The 19,268-nt window shown below is 46.4% G+C and overlaps 1 protein-coding gene across 1 annotated transcript in view; it reads left to right on the plus strand.

Moving 5' to 3' along the window:
• Nucleotides 1-13,003, plus strand: part of LOC149468010 (solute carrier family 46 member 2-like) — a 41,865-nt gene extending 28,862 nt beyond the window's left edge. Inside the window, exons 3-4 of the mRNA XM_089670963.1 lie at nt 9,665-9,821; nt 12,740-13,003. Of these exons, the coding sequence (XP_089527089.1) occupies nt 9,665-9,821; nt 12,740-12,791 (209 nt within the window). The 3' untranslated portion in view covers nt 12,792-13,003. The remainder of the gene's footprint in view (nt 1-9,664; nt 9,822-12,739) is intronic.
• The last annotated feature ends 6,265 nt before the right edge of the window (nt 13,004-19,268 follow it).

Raw genomic sequence — 19,268 nt, forward strand, 5'->3', positions numbered from 1 at the left:
CTGCTGCCAGGCCCCTTAATCTGCCATGGGCCCCTATATACCGCCTCCTCATGCTGCCGCCAGTTCCAGAGTCTGTCATGGGTCCCTGTACGGCCTCCCATTGCTGCTGTCTCCATCGCCACACTCTGCCATGTGCCACTTTCAGGTCTTCTCACACACTGCTGTTGTGTTGAATTTTTTGACATAGGGTGCTGGCAGATTACGGGCCTCCCATAGCTGCTGCCAGGTCCCTAATCTGCCATAGGCCCCTATATACCGCCTCCTCATGCTGCTGCCAGGTCCAGAGTCTCTCATGGGTCCCTGTACGGCCTCCCATTGCTGCTGTCTCCATCGCCACACTCTGCCATGTGCCACTTTCAGGTCTCCTCACACTGCTGGTGTGTTGAATTTTTTGACATAGGGTGCTGGCAGATTACGGGCCTCCCATAGCTGCTGCCAGGCCCCTAATCTGCCATGGGCCCCTATATACCGCCTCCTCATGCTGCTGCCAGGTCCAGAGTCTGTCATGGGTCCCTGTACGGCCTCCCATTGCTGCTGTCTCCATCGCCACACTCTGCCATGTGCCACTTTCAGGTCTCCTCACACACTGCTGTTGTGTTGAATTTTTTGACATAGGGTGCTGGCAGATTACGGGCCTCCCATAGCTGCTGCCAGGCCCCTAATCTGCCATGGGCCCCTATATACCGCCTCCTCATGCTGCTGCCAAGTCCAGAGTCTGTCATGGGTCCCTGTATGGCCTCCCATTGCTGCTGTCTCCATCGCCACACTCTGCCATGTGCCACTTTCAGGTCTCCTCACACACTGCTGGTGTGTTCCATTTTTTGTCATAGGGTGCTGGCAGATTACGGGCCTCCCATTGCTGCTGCCAGGCCCCTAATCTGCCATGGGCCCCAGTACCGCCTCCTCATGCTGCTGCCAGGTCTACAGTCTCTCATGCCATGTGCCACTTTCAGGTCTCCTCACACACTGCTAATGTGTTGAATTTTTTGACATAGGGTGCTGGCAGATTACGGGCCTCCCATTGCTGCTGCCAGTCCCGTAATCTGCCATGGGCCCCCGTACCGACTCCTCATGCTGTGACGTTGCAACAAGGTGGAATTCAACCCTACATATGTTAGACCGCCTTTACGAACAGCAAAAGGCCATCACAGATTTCCTGATGTTAAAAGCGGATAAAGGTACTCCCTGTGTAACTTAGATGTCAGCCATTGGCAGCTCATGCGTGACACCTGCGCTTGCTCAGGCCTTTTGAGGAGGCCACGCTATTCGTGAGTCGGCAGGACTATGGGATGAATGACGTCATTCCTCTGTTGCACGTCCTGGAACAAATGCTGTTAATAATGGCTGGTCAGGGTGCGGTAGACGTGGCACACAGATCTCAACGCCACATGACCCCTGTGGGGGCAGGACAGGAAGAAGAGGAGGAGGTAGAGGAGGACATTGGTGCTCAGGAATTATTGAGTGAAATGGGTGGTTTTTCCACTCAGCGGACAGGAGTGGAGGAGCAGGAGCATCTGGTAGAGGAGGAGGAAGAGGAGACAGAGGACCCAGACGCACCGTGGCAGTATGCTGTGGAGATGGAGGCAGGGAGTCCCTCGCATTCCTTGGCACAAATGGCCCATAGCATGCTCGCTTGCTTGCGTACCGACAGCCGAATAATAACCATCAGACAGAGGGATGACTTTTGGCTGTCCACCTTGTTGGACCCTCGCTACCTTTCCAAAATGGTGGCCTTTTTCACACCTGCTGAGAGGGAGGCCAAAATAACGTACTATAAAAACCACCTATGTAGTCAGCTGGTCTCTGCCTGTCTGCGCCAACGTCCATCCTCAGACACTGTGGGCCCTGTGCGCTCACGTTACGCTGCCATGGCAGCAGGGGAGGGGTGGGGTGGTAGGAGCAGTGGCAGCTCCACCAGCAGCAGCTGCCTCAGTCTGCAGTCGATGATGAGTAGCTTTCTTCACCAGCGCAGTGAGGAAACTAATAACCAGCCGCAGCAGCAGCAGCAGCAGCATCAGCATCAGGTGGACCTGGAGCAGGACCTCAAACAACAGGCTTAGGCCTACTTGGACAGCACCCTGCCAACCGAGGTAGACAATCCCCTTGACTACTGGGCAACGAAACTTGACCTTTGGCCCCAACTAGCTGAATTTGCCCTTGAAAGGCTGTCATGCCCGGCCAGTAGCGTGGCATCGGAGCGCGTGTTTAGTGCGGCAGGAGGTATTGCAACTCCGCGGAGGACACGACTGTCCACCCAAAGTGTGGAGAGACTCACGTTTGTGAAAATGAATCAGGCGTGGATTAGTCTGGATTTCAAACCACCAGTTCCTGACACAACTGACTAAATCCGCCACGAATCATGCCCCAAACATGTGCCACTTTCAGGTCTCCTCACACTGCTGGTGTGTTCCATTTTTTGTCATAGGGTGCTGGCAGATTACGGGCCTCCCATAGCTGCTGCCAGGCCCCTAATCTGCCATGGGCCCCTGTACCGCCTCCTCATGCTGCTGCCAAGTCCAGAGTCTCTCATGGGTCCCTGTACGGCCTCCCATTGCTGCTGTCTCCATCGCCACACTCTGCCATGTGCCACTTTCAGGTCTCCTCACACTGCTGGTGTGTTGAATTTTTTGACATAAGTTGCTGGCAGATTACGGGCCTCCCATAGCTGCTGCCAGGCCCCTAATCTGCCATGGGCCCCTATACCGCCTCCTCATGCTGCTGCCAAGTCCAGAGTCTGTCATGGGTCCCTGTACGGCCTCCCATTGCTGTTGTCTCCATCGCCACACTCTGCCATGTGCCACTTTCAGGTCTCCTCACACACTGCTGGTGTGTTGAATTTTTTGACATAGGGTGCTGGCAGATTACGGGCCTCCCATAGCTGCTGCCAGGCCCCTAATCTGCCATGGGCCCCTATATACCGCCTCCTCATGCTGCTGCCAGGTCCAGAGTCTCTCATGGGTCCCTGTACGGCCTCCCATTGCTGCTGTCTCCATCGCCACACTCTGCCATGTGCCACTTTCAGGTCTCCTCACACTGCTGGTGTGTTGAATTTTTTGACATAGGGTGCTGGCAGATTACGGGCCTCCCATAGCTGCTGCCAGGCCCCTAATCTGCCATGGGCCCCTATACCGCCTCCTCATGCTGCTGCCAAGTCCAGAGTCTGTCATGGGTCCCTGTACGGCCTCCCATTGCTGTTGTCTCCATCGCCACACTCTGCCATGTGCCACTTTCAGGTCTCCTCACACACTGCTGGTGTGTTGAATTTTTTGACATAGGGTGCTGGCAGATTACGGGCCTCCCATAGCTGCTGCCAGGCCCCTAATCTGCCATGGGCCCCTATATACCGCCATCTCATGCTGCTGCCAGGTCCAGAGTCTGTCATGGGTCCCTGTACGGCCTCCCATTGCTGCTGTCTCCATCGCCACACTCTGCCATGTGCCACTTTCAGGTCTCCTCACACACTGCTGGTGTGTTGAATTTTTTGACATAGGGTGCTGGCAGATTACGGGCCTCCCATTGCTGCTGCCAGTCCCGTAATCTTCCATGGGCCCCCGTACCGACTCCTCATGCTGTGACGTTGCAACAAGGTGGAATTCAACCCTACATATGTTAGACCGCCTTTACGAACAGCAAAAGGCCATCACAGATTTCCTGATGTTAAAAGCGGATAAAGGTACTCCCTGTGTAACTTAGATGTCAGCCATTGGCAGCTCATGCGTGACACCTGCGCTTGCTCAGGCCCTTTGAGGAGGCCACGCTATTCGTGAGTCGGCAGGACTATGGGATGAACGACGTCATTCCTCTGTTGCACGTCCTGGAACAAATGCTGTTAATAATGGCTGGTCAGGGTGCTGTAGACGTGGCGCACAGATCTCAACGCCACATGACCCCTGTGGGGGCAGGACAGGAAGAAGAGGAGGAGGTAGAGGAGGACATTGGTGCTCAGGAATTATTGAGTGAAATGGGTGGTTTTTCCACTCAGCGGACAGGAGTGGAGGAGCAGGAGCATCTGGTAGAGGAGGAGGAAGAGGAGACAGAGGACCCAGACGCACCGTGGCAGTATGCTGTGGAGATGGAGGCAGGGAGTCCCTCGCATTCCTTGGCACAAATGGCCCATAGCATGCTCGCTTGCTTGCGTACCGACAGCCGAATAATAACCATCAGACAGAGGGATGACTTTTGGCTGTCCACCTTGTTGGACCCTCGCTACCGTTCCAAAATGGTGGCCTTTTTCACACCTGCTGAGAGGGAGGCCAAAATAACGTACTATAAAAACCACCTATGTAGTCAGCTGGTCTCTGCCTGTCTGCGCCAACGTCCATCCTCAGACACTGTGGGCCCTGTGCGCTCACGTTACGCTGCCATGGCAGCAGGGGAGGGGTGGGGTGGTAGGAGCAGTGGCAGCTCCACCAGCAGCAGCTGCCTCAGTCTGCAGTCGATGATGAGTAGCTTTCTTCACCAGCGCAGTGAGGAAACTAATAACCAGCCGCAGCAGCAGCAGCAGCAGCAGCATCAGCATCAGGTGGACCTGGAGCAGGACCTCAAACAACAGGCTTAGGCCTACTTGGACAGCACCCTGCCAACCGAGGTAGACAATCCCCTTGACTACTGGGCAACGAAACTTGACCTTTGGCCCCAACTAGCTGAATTTGCCCTTGAAAGGCTGTCATGCCCGGCCAGTAGCGTGGCATCGGAGCGCGTGTTTAGTGCGGCAGGAGGTATTGCAACTCCGCGGAGGACACGACTGTCCACCCAAAGTGTGGAGAGACTCACGTTTGTGAAAATGAATCAGGCGTGGATTAGTCTGGATTTCAAACCACCAGTTCCTGACACAACTGACTAAATCCGCCATGAATCATGCCCCAAACATGTGCCACTTTCAGGTCTCCTCACACTGCTGGTGTGTTCCATTTTTTGTCATAGGGTGCTGGCAGATTACGGGCCTCCCATAGCTGCTGCCAGGCCCCTAATCTGCCATGGGCCCCTATTCCGCCTCCTCATGCTGCTGCCAAGTCCAGAGTCTCTCATGGGTCCCTGTACGGCCTCCCATTGCTGCTGTCTCCATCGCCACACTCTGCCATGTGCCACTTTCAGGTCTCCTCACACTGCTGGTGTGTTGAATTTTTTGACATAGGGTGCTGGCAGATTACGGGCCTCCCATAGCTGCTGCCAGGCCCCTAATCTGCCATGGGCCCCTATACCGCCTCCTCATGCTGCTGCCAAGTCCAGAGTCTGTCATGGGTCCCTGTACGGCCTCCCATTGCTGTGTCTCCATCGCCACACTCTGCCATGTGCCACTTTCAGGTCTACTCACACACTGCTGGTGTGTTGAATTTTTTGACATAGGGTGCTGGCAGATTACGGGCCTCCCATAGCTGCTGCCAGGCCCCTAATCTGCCATGGGCCCCTATATACCGCCTCCTCATGCTGCTGCCAGGTCCAGAGTCTGTCATGGGTCCCTGTACGGCCTCCCATTGCTGCTGTCTCCATCGCCACACTCTGCCATGTGCCACTTTCAGGTCTCCTCACACACTGCTGGTGTGTTGAATTTTTTGACATAGGGTGCTGGCAGATTACGGGCCTCCCATAGCTGCTGCCAGGCCCCTAATCTGCCATGGGCCCCTATATACCGCCTCCTCATGCTGCTGCCAGGTCCAGAGTCTGTCATGGGTCCCTGTACGGCCTCCCATTGCTGCTGTCTCCATCGCCACACTCTGCCATGTGCCACTTTCAGGTCTCCTCACACACTGCTGGTGTGTTGAATTTTTTGACATAGGGTGCTGGCAGATTACGGGCCTCCCATAGCTGCTGCCAGGCCCCTAATCTGCCATGGGCCCCTATATACCGCCTCCTCATGCTGCTGCCAGGTCCAGAGTCTGTCATGGGTCCCTGTACGGCCTCCCATTGCTGCTGTCTCCATCGCCACACTCTGCCATGTGCCACTTTCAGGTCTCCTCACACACTGCTGGTGTGTTGAATTTTTTGACATAGGGTGCTGGCAGATTACGGGCCTCCCATAGCTGCTGCCAGGCCCCTAATCTGCCATGGGCCCCTATATACCGCCTCCTCATGCTGCTGCCAGGTCCAGAGTCTGTCATGGGTCCCTGTACGGCCTCCCATTGCTGCTGTCTCCATCGCCACACTCTGCCATGTGCCACTTTCAGGTCTCCTCACACACTGCTGGTGTGTTGAATTTTTTGTCATAGGGTGCTGGCAGATTACGGGCCTCCTATAGCTGCTGCCAGGCCCCTAATCTGCCATGGGCCCCTATACCGCCTCCTCATGCTGCTGCCAGGTCCAGAGTCTCTCATGGGTCCCTGTACGGCCTCCCATTGCTGCTGTCTCCATCGCCACACTCTGCCATGTGCCACTTTCAGGTCTCCTCACACACTGCTGGTGTGTTCCATTTTTTGTCATAGGGTGCTGGCAGATTACGGGCCTCCCATTGCTGCTGCCAGGCCTGTAATCTGCCATGGGCCCCCGTACCGCCTGGTCACGCTGCTGCTGGGTCCACAGTGTGACATGGGTCCCTATACCGCCTCCCATTGCTCCCACTCTGCCATGTGCCACTTTCAGGTCTCCTCACACTCCTGTTGGTTTCCATTTTGTCATAGGTTGCTGGCAGATTACAGGCCTCCCATAGGTGCTGCCAGGCCCCAAATCTGCCATGGGCCCCCGTACCGCCTCGTCACGCTGCTGCTGGGTCCACAGTGTGACATGGGTCCCTGTACCGCCTCCCATTGCTCCCACTCTGCCATGTGCCACTTTGAGGTCTCCTCACGCTCCTGCTGGTTTCCATTTTGTCATAGGTTGCTGTATGGCCTCACATTGCTGCTGCCTCCACCGCCACACTGTGGCTCCAAACACTGGTTTTGGCCCCGTGACTGGCCAAATGAGTGAAGTGTGCGGTGATTTTAAGATCGACGGCACTCATCTGCATGTCATACTGACTGACAGTATTATTTCTCTTCCTCAGCAGACTCCAAGGGCATTTAAATTAAAGGTACAGTGTTCTGCACTAATATTAAGTCTCTCTGAAGCCTAGAAACACCCTTTTTTAAGTTAAATTCACAGCGAATATATTCGACTCGAATCGAATATTGTCCACGAATTCGCCGAATCAGTCGAATCGAATTTTTGAATACTTCGCTCATCTCTAGTATATATGTTTTGTGTATGTATTTATTACATTGCCACTGTTAATCCATTTAGGATCTTTCTTTCTATGTATATTTATCAGAGCTCCACTTTTAACTGTAAGGGGGAATCCTGCAGACTCTGATGTAAAGGGGAATGCTGCAGATCATGATGTAAGAGGGAATGCTGCAGACTTTGGTGTAAAAGGGAACTCTGATGTAAGGGGGGCTGGTGACCAGAGACCATCTTATATCAGAGACCACTGCGTTCCCCTTTACATTAGAGTTTTCACTTACATCAGGGTCTGCAGAGGAGGAATCTTGAACACTCTAATGTAAAGGGGAATGCTGGGAACTCTGATGTGGGGGGGCACTGGTGACCACAGACCACCTTCCGCAGAGTGAATACACTAAGGTAAGGGGGGATACTGATATGGTTTAACCTTCACATCAGTGTCCCCCTTACATTACTGTATTCACCCCCCCCCCGACTGGCCTTGCGGCACTCTCACTGACTTCTTCTCAGGTGCACCATGCAGGACTGTCCTCTACGGGCTCCAGCTTGGTGGCTCTGGTTTCATCCTTTATTCTTCTCTCTACAGTCCACACATGTCTGATTCCTCCTGTGACCCCTGTCCTGGTGTCACTCCTGCTCTTGACCCCTCTCCAGGCTTCCCCTCAGAGACTGCACACATGATACAAGACAAGAGATGGTCAGAGATTGTGGACACGATACAGGAGATGGTTAGAGGCTGTGGACATGATACAAGGAGATAGTCAAAGATTGCAGACATAATAATAGAGATGGTTAAATGCTGCGGACAGGATACAAGAGATGGTTATGGGCTGCAGACATGATACAAGAGATGGTTAAAGGCTGTGAACAGGATACAGGAGATGGTTAAAGGCTGTGGATAGGATACAGGAGATGGTAAGAGGCTGCAGAGAGAACACAGGAGATGGTCAGAGACTGCGGACAAGATACAAGAGATGGTCAGAGGCTGCGGACAAGATAGAGGAGATGGTTAGAGGCTGCAGACAGGATACAGGAGATGGTCAGAGGCTGAGGACATGATAGAGGAGATGGTTAGAGGCTGCGGACAGGCTATAGGAGATGGTTAGAAGTTGTGGATAGGATACAGAAGATGGTTAGAGGCCACAGACAGAATACAGGAGATGGTTAGAGGCTGCAGACAAAATACAGGAGATGGTCAGGGGCTGCGGATATGATACAAGAGATGGTTAGAGGCTGCGGACATAATAGAGGAGATGGTTAGAGGCTGCGGACATGATAGAGGAGATGGTTAGAGGCTGCGGACATGATAGAGGAGATGGTTAGAGGCTGCAGACATGATAGAGGAGATAGTTAGAGGCTACGGATATGATAGAGGAGATGGTTAGAGCTGCAGACAGGATACAGGAGATGGTCTGAAGTTTTGGACAGGATGCAGAAGATGGTTAGAGGCTGCGGACAGGATACAGGGGATAGTTAGAGGCTGTGGACAGGATACAGAAGATGGTTAGAGGCTGTGGACAGGATACAGGGGATAGTAAGAGGCTGTGGACAGGATACAGGAGATGGTTAAAGGCTGTGGACATTTTACAAGAGATGGTTAGAGGCTGCGGACAGAATACAGGAAATGGTCAGAAACTGCGGACAGGATATAAGAGATGGTTAAAAGCTGTGGACAAGATACAGGAGATTGTGGACATCTGTTATTCTTTAAAATCTTACCAGGCACTGCCGCTCTTGTCTGGGAAATGCTGTGTGGCCGTGCTTACAGTAGCATGATGGTGGGAGTCCCCACAGGCTCCAGCCATGGATCCGACTGCCGTCCATTTAAAAATGGCGCTAGGCGCCATGATGTCACTGACTCATTGCGCATGTGCCAACCCGGACAAAAATGGATCAGCATGTTCGAGCTTGCCTGCTTTGTCAGTTTTGAAGCAAGTGCTGTTCTAATGTTGGCCCACAGACATATTTTTTACGGGTGGTGGCTGTCCGTAACTGACATTTATGGTCAGCCTGTAATGGGTTGAAATTTATGGACTGTTTGCAACCCTGCTTAAGTCTCTCCTGCCCATAAACACAGAGAGCATGTCTCGGCCCCTCCCATACCCCCCTCCCTACTGTGATTGGCACCTGCTGCTGTGTCTGAGCCAATGAGGAGGGAGAGAGCTGAGAGAGCCTCTGCTCTCGTGTACATTGCTGGACTGAGATCAGGCTCAGGTAAGTATAAGGTGGGGAAGCTGCACAGTGAAGGTAAAAAACCTTCAGCCTTTTTCATTTGAGTTTGTATTGGCAGATATAACTCTATTAATGCTCTCATTCCTAAATATTTATTTTGAATGCAGTAATCTAGAGTAACCAGTCCAAATTCTCTGTGCTGAAGTCACAGCAGGCATATGCTGATTGGTTGCCATGGAGAACTGCTTGGAAGAATTATCATTTACATAGAATACATTTATTGAAAAAAATCAATACTTTTGTGCTTTATCCTTCAAGTAATCATGATACTTTTTTTCAGGAAAAGTCTTTGTTGTACTCCAGCTGTCATTAACAATTACAGGAGTTTTGACATCACTTGTATTCAACAAGATCTACCAAGCCACTTTAACCTCATTCAATGGAACTTGCTTTATTATATCAGGCATCCTTTCCATTCTGAGCCTCATCCCTATCAGGTGAGCACTACACATACTATATGGCCTTTTATTCTAGCTCTTCTAGTAATTAAATCATCAAAGTTTAGTGGTGATTTATTCAAGCACTACTTTTAATTGTACATAACAAGCATTTACCATACCTTAGAAAGAAATATTTTAGGGGTGTTCTGTACACTTTGGGTGTACAAATGCTTCCAGGTGGCCATATTATCAGGAAAATAAGTTTAAAAAGATAAAACACTTTTCTAAAACATCACAGCAGCTGATTAAAGTATTTTGTGAATACATTAATTACAAGATGGCTTGTATAGCACTACAGATGTTACCACAGAGTTTTACTGTAGTAACTGGACTGTAGTAACTGGAGTTTTACTGTAGTTTACTGGACTTCTCTTATTTGCTCTGTTTAACATACCATTAAAATGTTATGTTATATTTGTTTATACATGTAGATTGTGTCAGAAATTCAGACACATGCATGTGTCACATGCATGTTTCTGTGTTGTCTCAAGGAGTCCTCCCAATTTTTATCATGGACTACAGAGGAATTACTCCCTATGTTGTGGTAATGAGAAGAAATAGGAGGAGATCAGTAGTTAACAACAGACGACTGACACCAAACCTTGCAATTTCAGTCCACAAAAAGGCGCATGGGGGTTTATTTATTAAAGCTGGACAGTGCAAACTTAGGCTCACTTTTACATAGAAACCAATCAGCTTTCAGGTTTTATTGCCAAAGCTTAATTGAACAAGCTTAGGTTAGAAGTTGATTGGTTTCTTTGCAGAAGTGAGCCTGATTTTGCACTCTCCAGCTTTACTAAATAACTCCCATGGTGTCAGTCCACAAGAGGAAATTAGGTGCTCAGTGCATTTCTAGCAGATCAACAGGCTTTCTGTACTTGAATGGTCAATAAAAGGATCAACCATGGGGAAATGTACATTTATTGCAGAGCACTGGATAGTTTTTTTCTCTTTTGCGCCAACATGCACTTTCATATACATGTGTCAAGCATTTACTAAACATTTGACAAGGATCTCCAGTGAGCTTGGCCAAATAACCTTCCAGATTACTAATAGACCTGATCTGAGGGGCACTTAAAGTGTTACTAAACCCCAGACACTGCATTCACTATATCTGGTCTCCCACAGTACACAGAACATGGAAATGCAATTATTTTAGTAAATATAAACTTCCAAATACCTTTTCTCATCAGCACTTAGAGCAGTCTTGTGACTTCTATCAGTGTCCAGCAGAGCACTGGTTAAAGCTTGTAGGAGGAGTTTTCATTCTACCCCTGATTGTCCTATGAGGCTATATAACCCCTGACTCTCTGTCTGGACAGCGCTGATTGGCCCTGTGCTGATCACATGCACTTTCCCAAGGAAGAAAAAAAACTCTCAAGCAATACACACCAAACTGAGCATGTGCAGCTTGCCAGCAAGGCTCTGTTCAGCAGATGGATTGGGGACAGTGGAAGAAAGGGAGGATCAGAGAAGACAGGATCAAACTGCCTTTTTTATCCAATGCATAGGATTAGCCCTTTAGGTTCCATAGTGAGTCTAATAAGCATACTTTACTGCACGTACAGACTGATTTTATTGTTGTGGCTTTAGTAACGCTTTAAGTGGCTACAGGAAAGCTGCTTGATACTTTTTTCTCTTTCAATTAAGTTTTATTAAAACACGTATTGTTTGCCTCTGTGTCCGTGCACATTAGGGAGTTTACAGGCATATTTTCAGAGGAGAGGCAAAAAAAAAACTCCTTCAGAATAGCGTTTTTGGCCAGAAAAAATGCTCATAAAAACACATTAACACACCTAAACGCTCATAAATACAGCATTTAGGAGTGTTCGGTGTTTTCAAGTGTACATTAAAAAATTAGCAGGGAATGTTTTGGATAAAAAAGCTCTTATAAAAGCAAATGCCCATAAATTCTTATAAATCCTTGTGCAATACGAGCCACTATGTACATTTTTATGCTGCTTTTTCTGCCAGAGGTTCTGGTATTTTTTCTGCCCCTAGTGTGCATGGACGTTTATGCTCACGACCTATATAAAAATGAACCCCTGGAACACTGTTGATACATGTCTTAGCTGTATATAACTTTTTGGGTCCATGCACACTGGGCATAAAAAATGTTACTTATATAGGCATTTTGTGTTTTTTAATTCAGCGTGTACAAGCATGTATTGGGGTTCACTAAAACTGGGCCCCAACTGCCAGTATAAATGAGGCCTAATGCTGTCTAAATCACTAACCAAGAACAAGTACATGTGCCAGGAATGTTACGGAAAAATATAGTCAGGCACAGCCAGGCATTTAGCATTTTCAGAAGGGGGTCCACAACGGCACCCCACATACTTTTCTCATGATCACTTTAAGAAGTACAGGACCTCCTCTCAGCATGATAGCCCGACATCTAGCAATTTCAGAAAGAGGGTTCAGTTATGCCAGCCTCTATATTCTTTTAGGTGAAGCTTTTCTTAAAGGAAAGCCTATCTTAAGAGAAATATGGGGGGGGGGCAGGGGCTTGCCATTGTGGACCACCTATGCAATTGCTAGCAGCCTGGCTGTTATGCTGCCTTATTAGCACAAATACTTTCTTACCTAGAGTAAGCATACAAATAGGAATGTCAGAGAACAGTCAAAAGTCCCAATGTATTTTGAGGTTAGTGATGAAATGTTTTGAAGCCAGAAGCTCTGCATAACAGCCAAGCAACTGCCATTTTTTAGAAAGATTGGTCAGAAATGGTAGCTTCCATGTTTCTTGTGTGAAAGTTTTTTGTTAACCTAACTGGTACCTCAAAAAGCCATAAAAAATTTAAAAAAAGGCAAACCTTTTGTATGTCAGCCCTATAATTTCATGTCATGGCTTGAAATTGTACCTTTATTTTCAAGTATTTAACTAATTATGTTTTTTCTTTGCTTTTTTTCAGTATTGCTGCGTTTAAGTATTCTTCAATATTTCATCATGTCAGGAGAGCATAAACAGAATGCATCACATCATAATTATTTCTCTACCATTAATCTTAAATGTTTATATATTGTATATTCTTATTCAATTGTATATATTGTTTAGTGGTATTATTATTTTGACAAAGGAAATAGTTCATGCATATTTGTGTCTGGGCACTTTCTTGATGCAAAGTCACTAGTATAAAGGCATAGAATTGTAATAAAAAAATCACATAAAAAGGTCAGGGTGTTTGGTGTAGAATGTAAATGACATTAAAACTGAGCGTTGAGAGTGGACAAAATTAACTTTTGCCGTGCTGCCCCCCCCACTGCAGATGTTAAATGCTTGTTTAGTCTAGGGGTGTCTGGAAAAGATGTAATACCTGATTCCTAGCTCTAGCAGGCTTCTTCCTCAATCCATGCAACAATCCTATCTAGGGCACATTGGGTACCTATCACTGACTCAGCTCCTGTGGTACAATGCAGGGCAAATACCCTGCACTGGACATGATGACCCCAGTTGACAGCCCAGTCTGGAGCTTGAGAACTCTGCTGGAGCCTGCCAGAACCAGGAGTAAGGGGAGAGAGAGGAGAGCTGTGTGTAACCTGAGACCTGAGTGGAGAGAATGGACAGTCTCATAGAGAAACATGCACAACACAGGCCATCAATCACAGGCTGTGTGCTGGAGACCCCCCCCCCCAATCACCCTTGATTGCTTGGAGTCACATAATCTGTCAAAAATGACTCATGCAGAGAGCACAGAAAGGAGGCAGCAGACAGAAATCCCACTAGGTGCTTTTGATTGAAGCAAGTACAGACTACAGAAGGATATGCTTTGTTCATTTTTTATTTCAGAGGTTTACAACCACTTTAAGGGCCTATTCACACATAAACGCACAGCTGTGGTTCAATCCTTTTCAGTGTGCTGCAATACAATGTCTACATTTTATTGCAGATGCCTGCAGTGCTGTTCCGGGTTGCATTTCAGTGTGAACAGGACACATAGAAAACAATGGTTTTCTGTGTGTCCTAGTGATGGCTGGAATTTTTTCCAGCGCAAATGCTGTGAATTGGCCCTTAGTAAGAATACACCTTATCCTTGCACCCCCTGACTAAACTTGCATGGAATCCTTACAGTGTGGGAGGATGGGAGGGAGAACTACTACTGCATGGGAAAAGTTCATCTTATTCCAGGAGTTTTAAATTTAGTGCTCTGTTCCAATATTCACCTACCTTCTATTAGGTGCAAGAAGAAAATATAAAAAAAGAACAAAACAGGGTGCACTCTCCTCGTGCATTACCGTAATATATGACATTTATTTAAAAAAGCAAAAACATACTCACAAGCCAAAAAGGTCATAAAAACTGAGAAAGTCAAAGAATGCCAGTCGTGGACAGCATGGGTCCTTGGGTAAAGTGCTAACTCGTTTCAAGAGTTAAACTCCCTTCCTCAGAGCAATAGATGAAAGCACAATACACTTTACCCGAGGACCCATGCTGACATTCTTTGACTTCTTGTCTCAGTTTTTATGACCTTTTTGGCTTGTGAGTATGTTTTTGCTTTTTAACCATTTCAATACCGGGCAATTTTACACCTTCCTGCCCAGGCCATTTTTCACTTTTCAGCGCTCTCACACTTTGAATGACAATTGCGCGGTCATACAACATTGTACCCAAACTAAAATTTTATCATTTTCTTCACACAACTAGAGCTTTCTTTTGGTGGTATTTAATCACCGCTGGGGTTTTTATTTTTTGCTAAATTAACAAAAAAAGACCAAAAATTTTGAAAAAAAACCCACGTTTTTCTTTGTTTCTGTTATAAAAGTTTACAAATAAATAATTGTTCTTCATAAATTTAGGCCGAGATGTATTCTACTACATGTCTTTGGTGAAAATAACCCAAATTAGGATGTATTATTTAGTTTGTAGGAAAGTTATAGAGTTTACAAACTATGGTATAGATCTGAATATTGATCAATCCTGAAGTACTGACAGCCAATCTAATTTCTTGAGGTCCAAGAATGTCAGAATAGTACAGATATCCCCAAAGGACCCCTTTTTGCAGAGCAGACAGCCCGACGTACATCATAAGAGGAATGGCGAGTTTTTTGAAGTTGTATTTTTTTTGTCATAATTTTTCAGAAAATGAAAAAATGTAAAAAATTATTTTCACTATTTTTTTTTTACATACTGTCACCAGTGCAGTACAGCGTCATCATATAACTGGCATGGCGGTGATCAGGGACACTGACTGGTGACAGTATGAAAAAAAAATATATATATATTTTTTTTATTATTTTGAATTTTTTATTACATTTTTTTTATTTTTTTTAAGATTTTTTTTTCATATTTTACTATGACCAAAGTAGTACAATGTTACAATAGTAACATTGTACTACTTTGGGGAAGTGATCAGTATTTTTTTTTTTTTTTACACAATTTGCTTATAGCAAAGAATTACTTTGTTATAAGCAAGCATTTACCTGAATGAAATCGATTCATTCAGATTTTTTATTTATTTATTATTTTGTGTTTAGCTGTGATTTGGCCACAGCTAATCACATGACATGTGCATGTGACCTGCTGTGACCATTCACAGCTAGGCACTAGTATACAATGGATGGCATGAATGAAGCCATCCATTGTATACAACTGTCATGTGACCTGCTGTGATTGGTCACAGCAGGTCACATGGTACCAGCAACAGGGTCGGTACTCAGATCTGTCATCTGCCGTGTCCGAGGTACACGGCCGGTGACAGATCGCGCCACTGCGCGGCTGTGCAACCGCGCGAACTGCGCATGTGCGGGTGCACGCCAAATGGCGTGCACCCGGAAAGCTAAAGCGTTTTTGATGCCGCCAAATGGCTATAGGCTGGGCGGCTAATGGTTAAAATACATTTTATATATTATGGTAGTGCACAAGGAGAGTGCGCCCTGTTTTGTTCTTTTCTGCTAGCATCGCGATTCCCCGATCTACCAAGGGCGGCACCTCAGCAAGTACAAGATTCCATTTGAGTGCATCAAGAGAGATTTGAGTGCCGGTTTCTGTTTACTATTGCAAGAAGAAAATATACCTTACAGTATGCATCATGAATCAAAGTGTCTGAAAAGAAGGCATCCATAGGTCGGTTATGATGGTGCTTATGTACCCAGACCAGCAATATGACAGCTTGTTGGTCACTTTGCTTCATTTGAGTCACAGGAGTTCAGTGTGTAACCACCATTTAATAAAAAAACATCAGCTGTGGAGTCTGGGTAGGAATAATTTATATTTTTAAATGAACTTTTAATTTGTAGTAAGAATGTTGTTAGCTTAGCAGTGCTGCAAGGGTCATCAGGACAAATAAAAGAGTGAATCTCCCCAATGGGACCACCGACAGCCACAAAGTTCTGACAGGGGTTCTAACCCCTTATCACTCAAAAAAAACCTTTTGGTTTTAGATACACTTTAAACATATATTTTAATATAAAGCTTGGGAGAAAACAGTGCAAGCAATTTACAAATAAAAATCTTCATGTAAACATTTAAGAAAAACATTGACCATGAAGCAGCAGAATATCATCAACCTATGTGTATATCTAACATTTTGAAATTGTCCAGATCGGTCTAATTATTAGCTGAAACTATCAAATGAATATTCTCTATAAAAATGAAACAAATTTGATCCAGTCGTCTTAGTCCGCATAATCGGACCCTAACAGTCATTTCCTTGCTATCAGGTCTCCTCTGAGGTGGTGACACATGGCAAGAGGTCTCCACAGCCTGGGTCTCAAGGCACAGCATCTTTCTCTGTGGCTCAGTCTCTCTCTCTCTCTCTCTCTCTCTCTCTCTCGTTTTTGCAGGCTCTGTCCTCATGGAAGCCAGGCACAGACCCCAGCACAGGTCTGCTTCTATTCATTTCCACGGTGGTCTGCCTGAACTCAACTAATTTTGCTAGGGAAGAACACATCTCTCCTCCTCTGTATGCAGGGATTGGTGTTCCTGTAATTCTGCAGCCATTAGTCTCCATTCACTTGTATTGAGCAGTGCTCTTTTAACCACCTTTGTGCCACACTATAGCAGAAATACTGCTACTGAGCGACACAGATGTGCAAAATCACGTGTATATAAATACAGTTCTGGGTAGGGGGCACGGCCGCGGCTGTCGGTGATTCCCCACTGGCAGTAGGCAATCTCCGAGTATTACCGAAGAGGGAAAGACCTGTATGTAAACAATACAGACCACTCCCTTGTCAGCTCCTGCACACTGCTTTGTATGGCTCTGCATAGCAAAGCCATACAAAGCAGTGTGCTTACAGTGAAACGCACACACAGCCCACATCGTCCCACATGTTAATCCCTTCCTGCCCAGTGTCATTAGTACAGTGTTAGTGCTTTTTATTAGCACTGATCACTGTATTAGTGTCACTGGGGATGTCATTGAAACCAAGTCAGTTCCCCCCCCCCCCGTGTCAGAATACCCACCATAGTCCCGCTATAAGTCGCTGATCGCTGCTATTACTAGTAAAGAAAAAAGATTCCAATATATACCGCCATTTGTAGATGCTATAACTTTCACGTAAAGCAATTAATTTACTGTACATGTATTGGGATTTTTTTTTAGCAAAGACATGTACCAGAATACATTTTGGCCTAAATTTATGATGACATTTGATTTTTTAAATTTTTTTACTGGACGTGTTTAACCAATTGCCCTCCTGAGGATTTATCCCCTGTCCTGACCAGGCTGTTTTTTGCATTACAGCGCTGCGTTACTTTAACTGACAATTGCACAGTCATGCAACGCTGCACCCAAATTAAGTTTACGTCCGTTTTTTCTCACAAATTGAGCTTTCTTTTGGTGGTATTTTATGGCCTGTGTGGTTTTTATTTTTTGCGCTATAAAACCAAAGACCGACAATTTTGAGAAAAAAAACAATATTTTTAACGTTTTGCTATTAAACATGTCCAGTAAAAAAAATTAAAAATCAAATTTTGTCATAAATTTAGGCCAAATGTATTCTGCTACATATCTTTGCTAAAAAAAGATCCCAATATGTGTAAATTAATTGGTTTATGTGAAAGTTATAGCGGAATATATACTGGGATTTTTAAAATTATTTTTTATTTTTACTAATAATGGTGGCAATCAGCAAATTATAGTGGGACTGCGGGGGGGAACTGACGCTGGGGGGAACTGACTTGGTGTCATTGACATCCCTAGTGACACCAATACAGTGATCAGTGCTAAAAAAAAAGCACTGACACTGTACTAATGGCACTGGGCAGGAAGGGGTTAACATGAGGGGTGATCAAAGGGTTAATTGTGTGCTATTTCACACTGTTTTACTCTGTGATGTGTCTGTGTGCTTCACTGTAAGCACACTGCTTTGGATGGCTGTGTTGTGCATGAGCTGACAGTTCTCCTCCCCGTCGGAGATGCTCGTGAATCACCGGGCAGCAGAAAGTAATCACCGGCCAGGACACGGTGATTGACAGCCGTAAATGCCCGCACACCCCCCTGGAAATACAAAATCGCGTATATATATATACGTGATTTTGCGCACCTGTGCCTCCCTGTAGCAGTATATCTGCTATAGGGCAGACGGGAAGCCGTTAACAGCAAAAAGTAAAAAATATAGGGGTTTTTTTCAAAAATTTTTTTGTTTATAGACAAAAATGTAAAAACGCACAGGAGATCAAATACAACCGAAAGAAAGCTCTATTTGTGGGGAAAAAAGGACATAAATTTCATTTGGGTGCAGCATTGCATAATTGCGCAATTGTCAGTTAAAATAATGCAGCACCGTATCACAAAAAAATGGCGTGGTCAGGAAGGGGAGTAACTCCTCTGAAGGGCAAGTGGTTAAGGACTACATATCCCATGATCTACTGCTGCACAGCAAGTCGTCTCTCTGATGCTCCTATTGGCTCAAGCTCTCCTACTCTCTGATTGGCTTAAGTTCACTGCCAGGGGGAGGGGTGGGGCGGGGTTCACACAGACACTGCTCTGCTCACATAGCAGGGAAGCTGCAGCACTATGACAAGCAGCACACACCCAGCTACATATTTAAGATTTAAAAAAAAAGCCAAAACTTTTTTTTTTTCAATTTCACTATGGACCCCAGGAGGGGGTTCAGTTCCCACCACCGCCCCAAAGCCTGTGGTGGTGACATTTTATACTTGGGGTCCCATAGAGCATCTCTCCCCAAGTTGCAAGTATAGCCAAATGGGGCACCCAACAGGAGGGAGGGGCCAGGAGCGCCGGTGAGGGACCCTAGAAGAGGGGGATCTGGGCTGCTCTGTGCAAAACCATTAGATGGAGCAGGTAAGTATGACATGTTTGTTATTTTTAAAAAAATGCCTTTAGTATCATTTTACGTTACACACACTCAAAACCTCTTACTTCTAGGTTTTGCTCATTATTGTGGCTATTGTGAAGAGCCTGAGGTGTGGACGGGTTTGGCGACATTTTTGAGATAATGAATGACATTTGAGCCAGTCACACCTAAAACTGCTTTCCA

Source organism: Staurois parvus, unplaced genomic scaffold (assembly GCF_062004578.1).
Source record: "Staurois parvus isolate SC_StPar_1 unplaced genomic scaffold, SC_StPar_1.0 ptg000096l, whole genome shotgun sequence".
NCBI classification, from domain to species: domain Eukaryota; kingdom Metazoa; phylum Chordata; class Amphibia; order Anura; family Ranidae; genus Staurois; species Staurois parvus.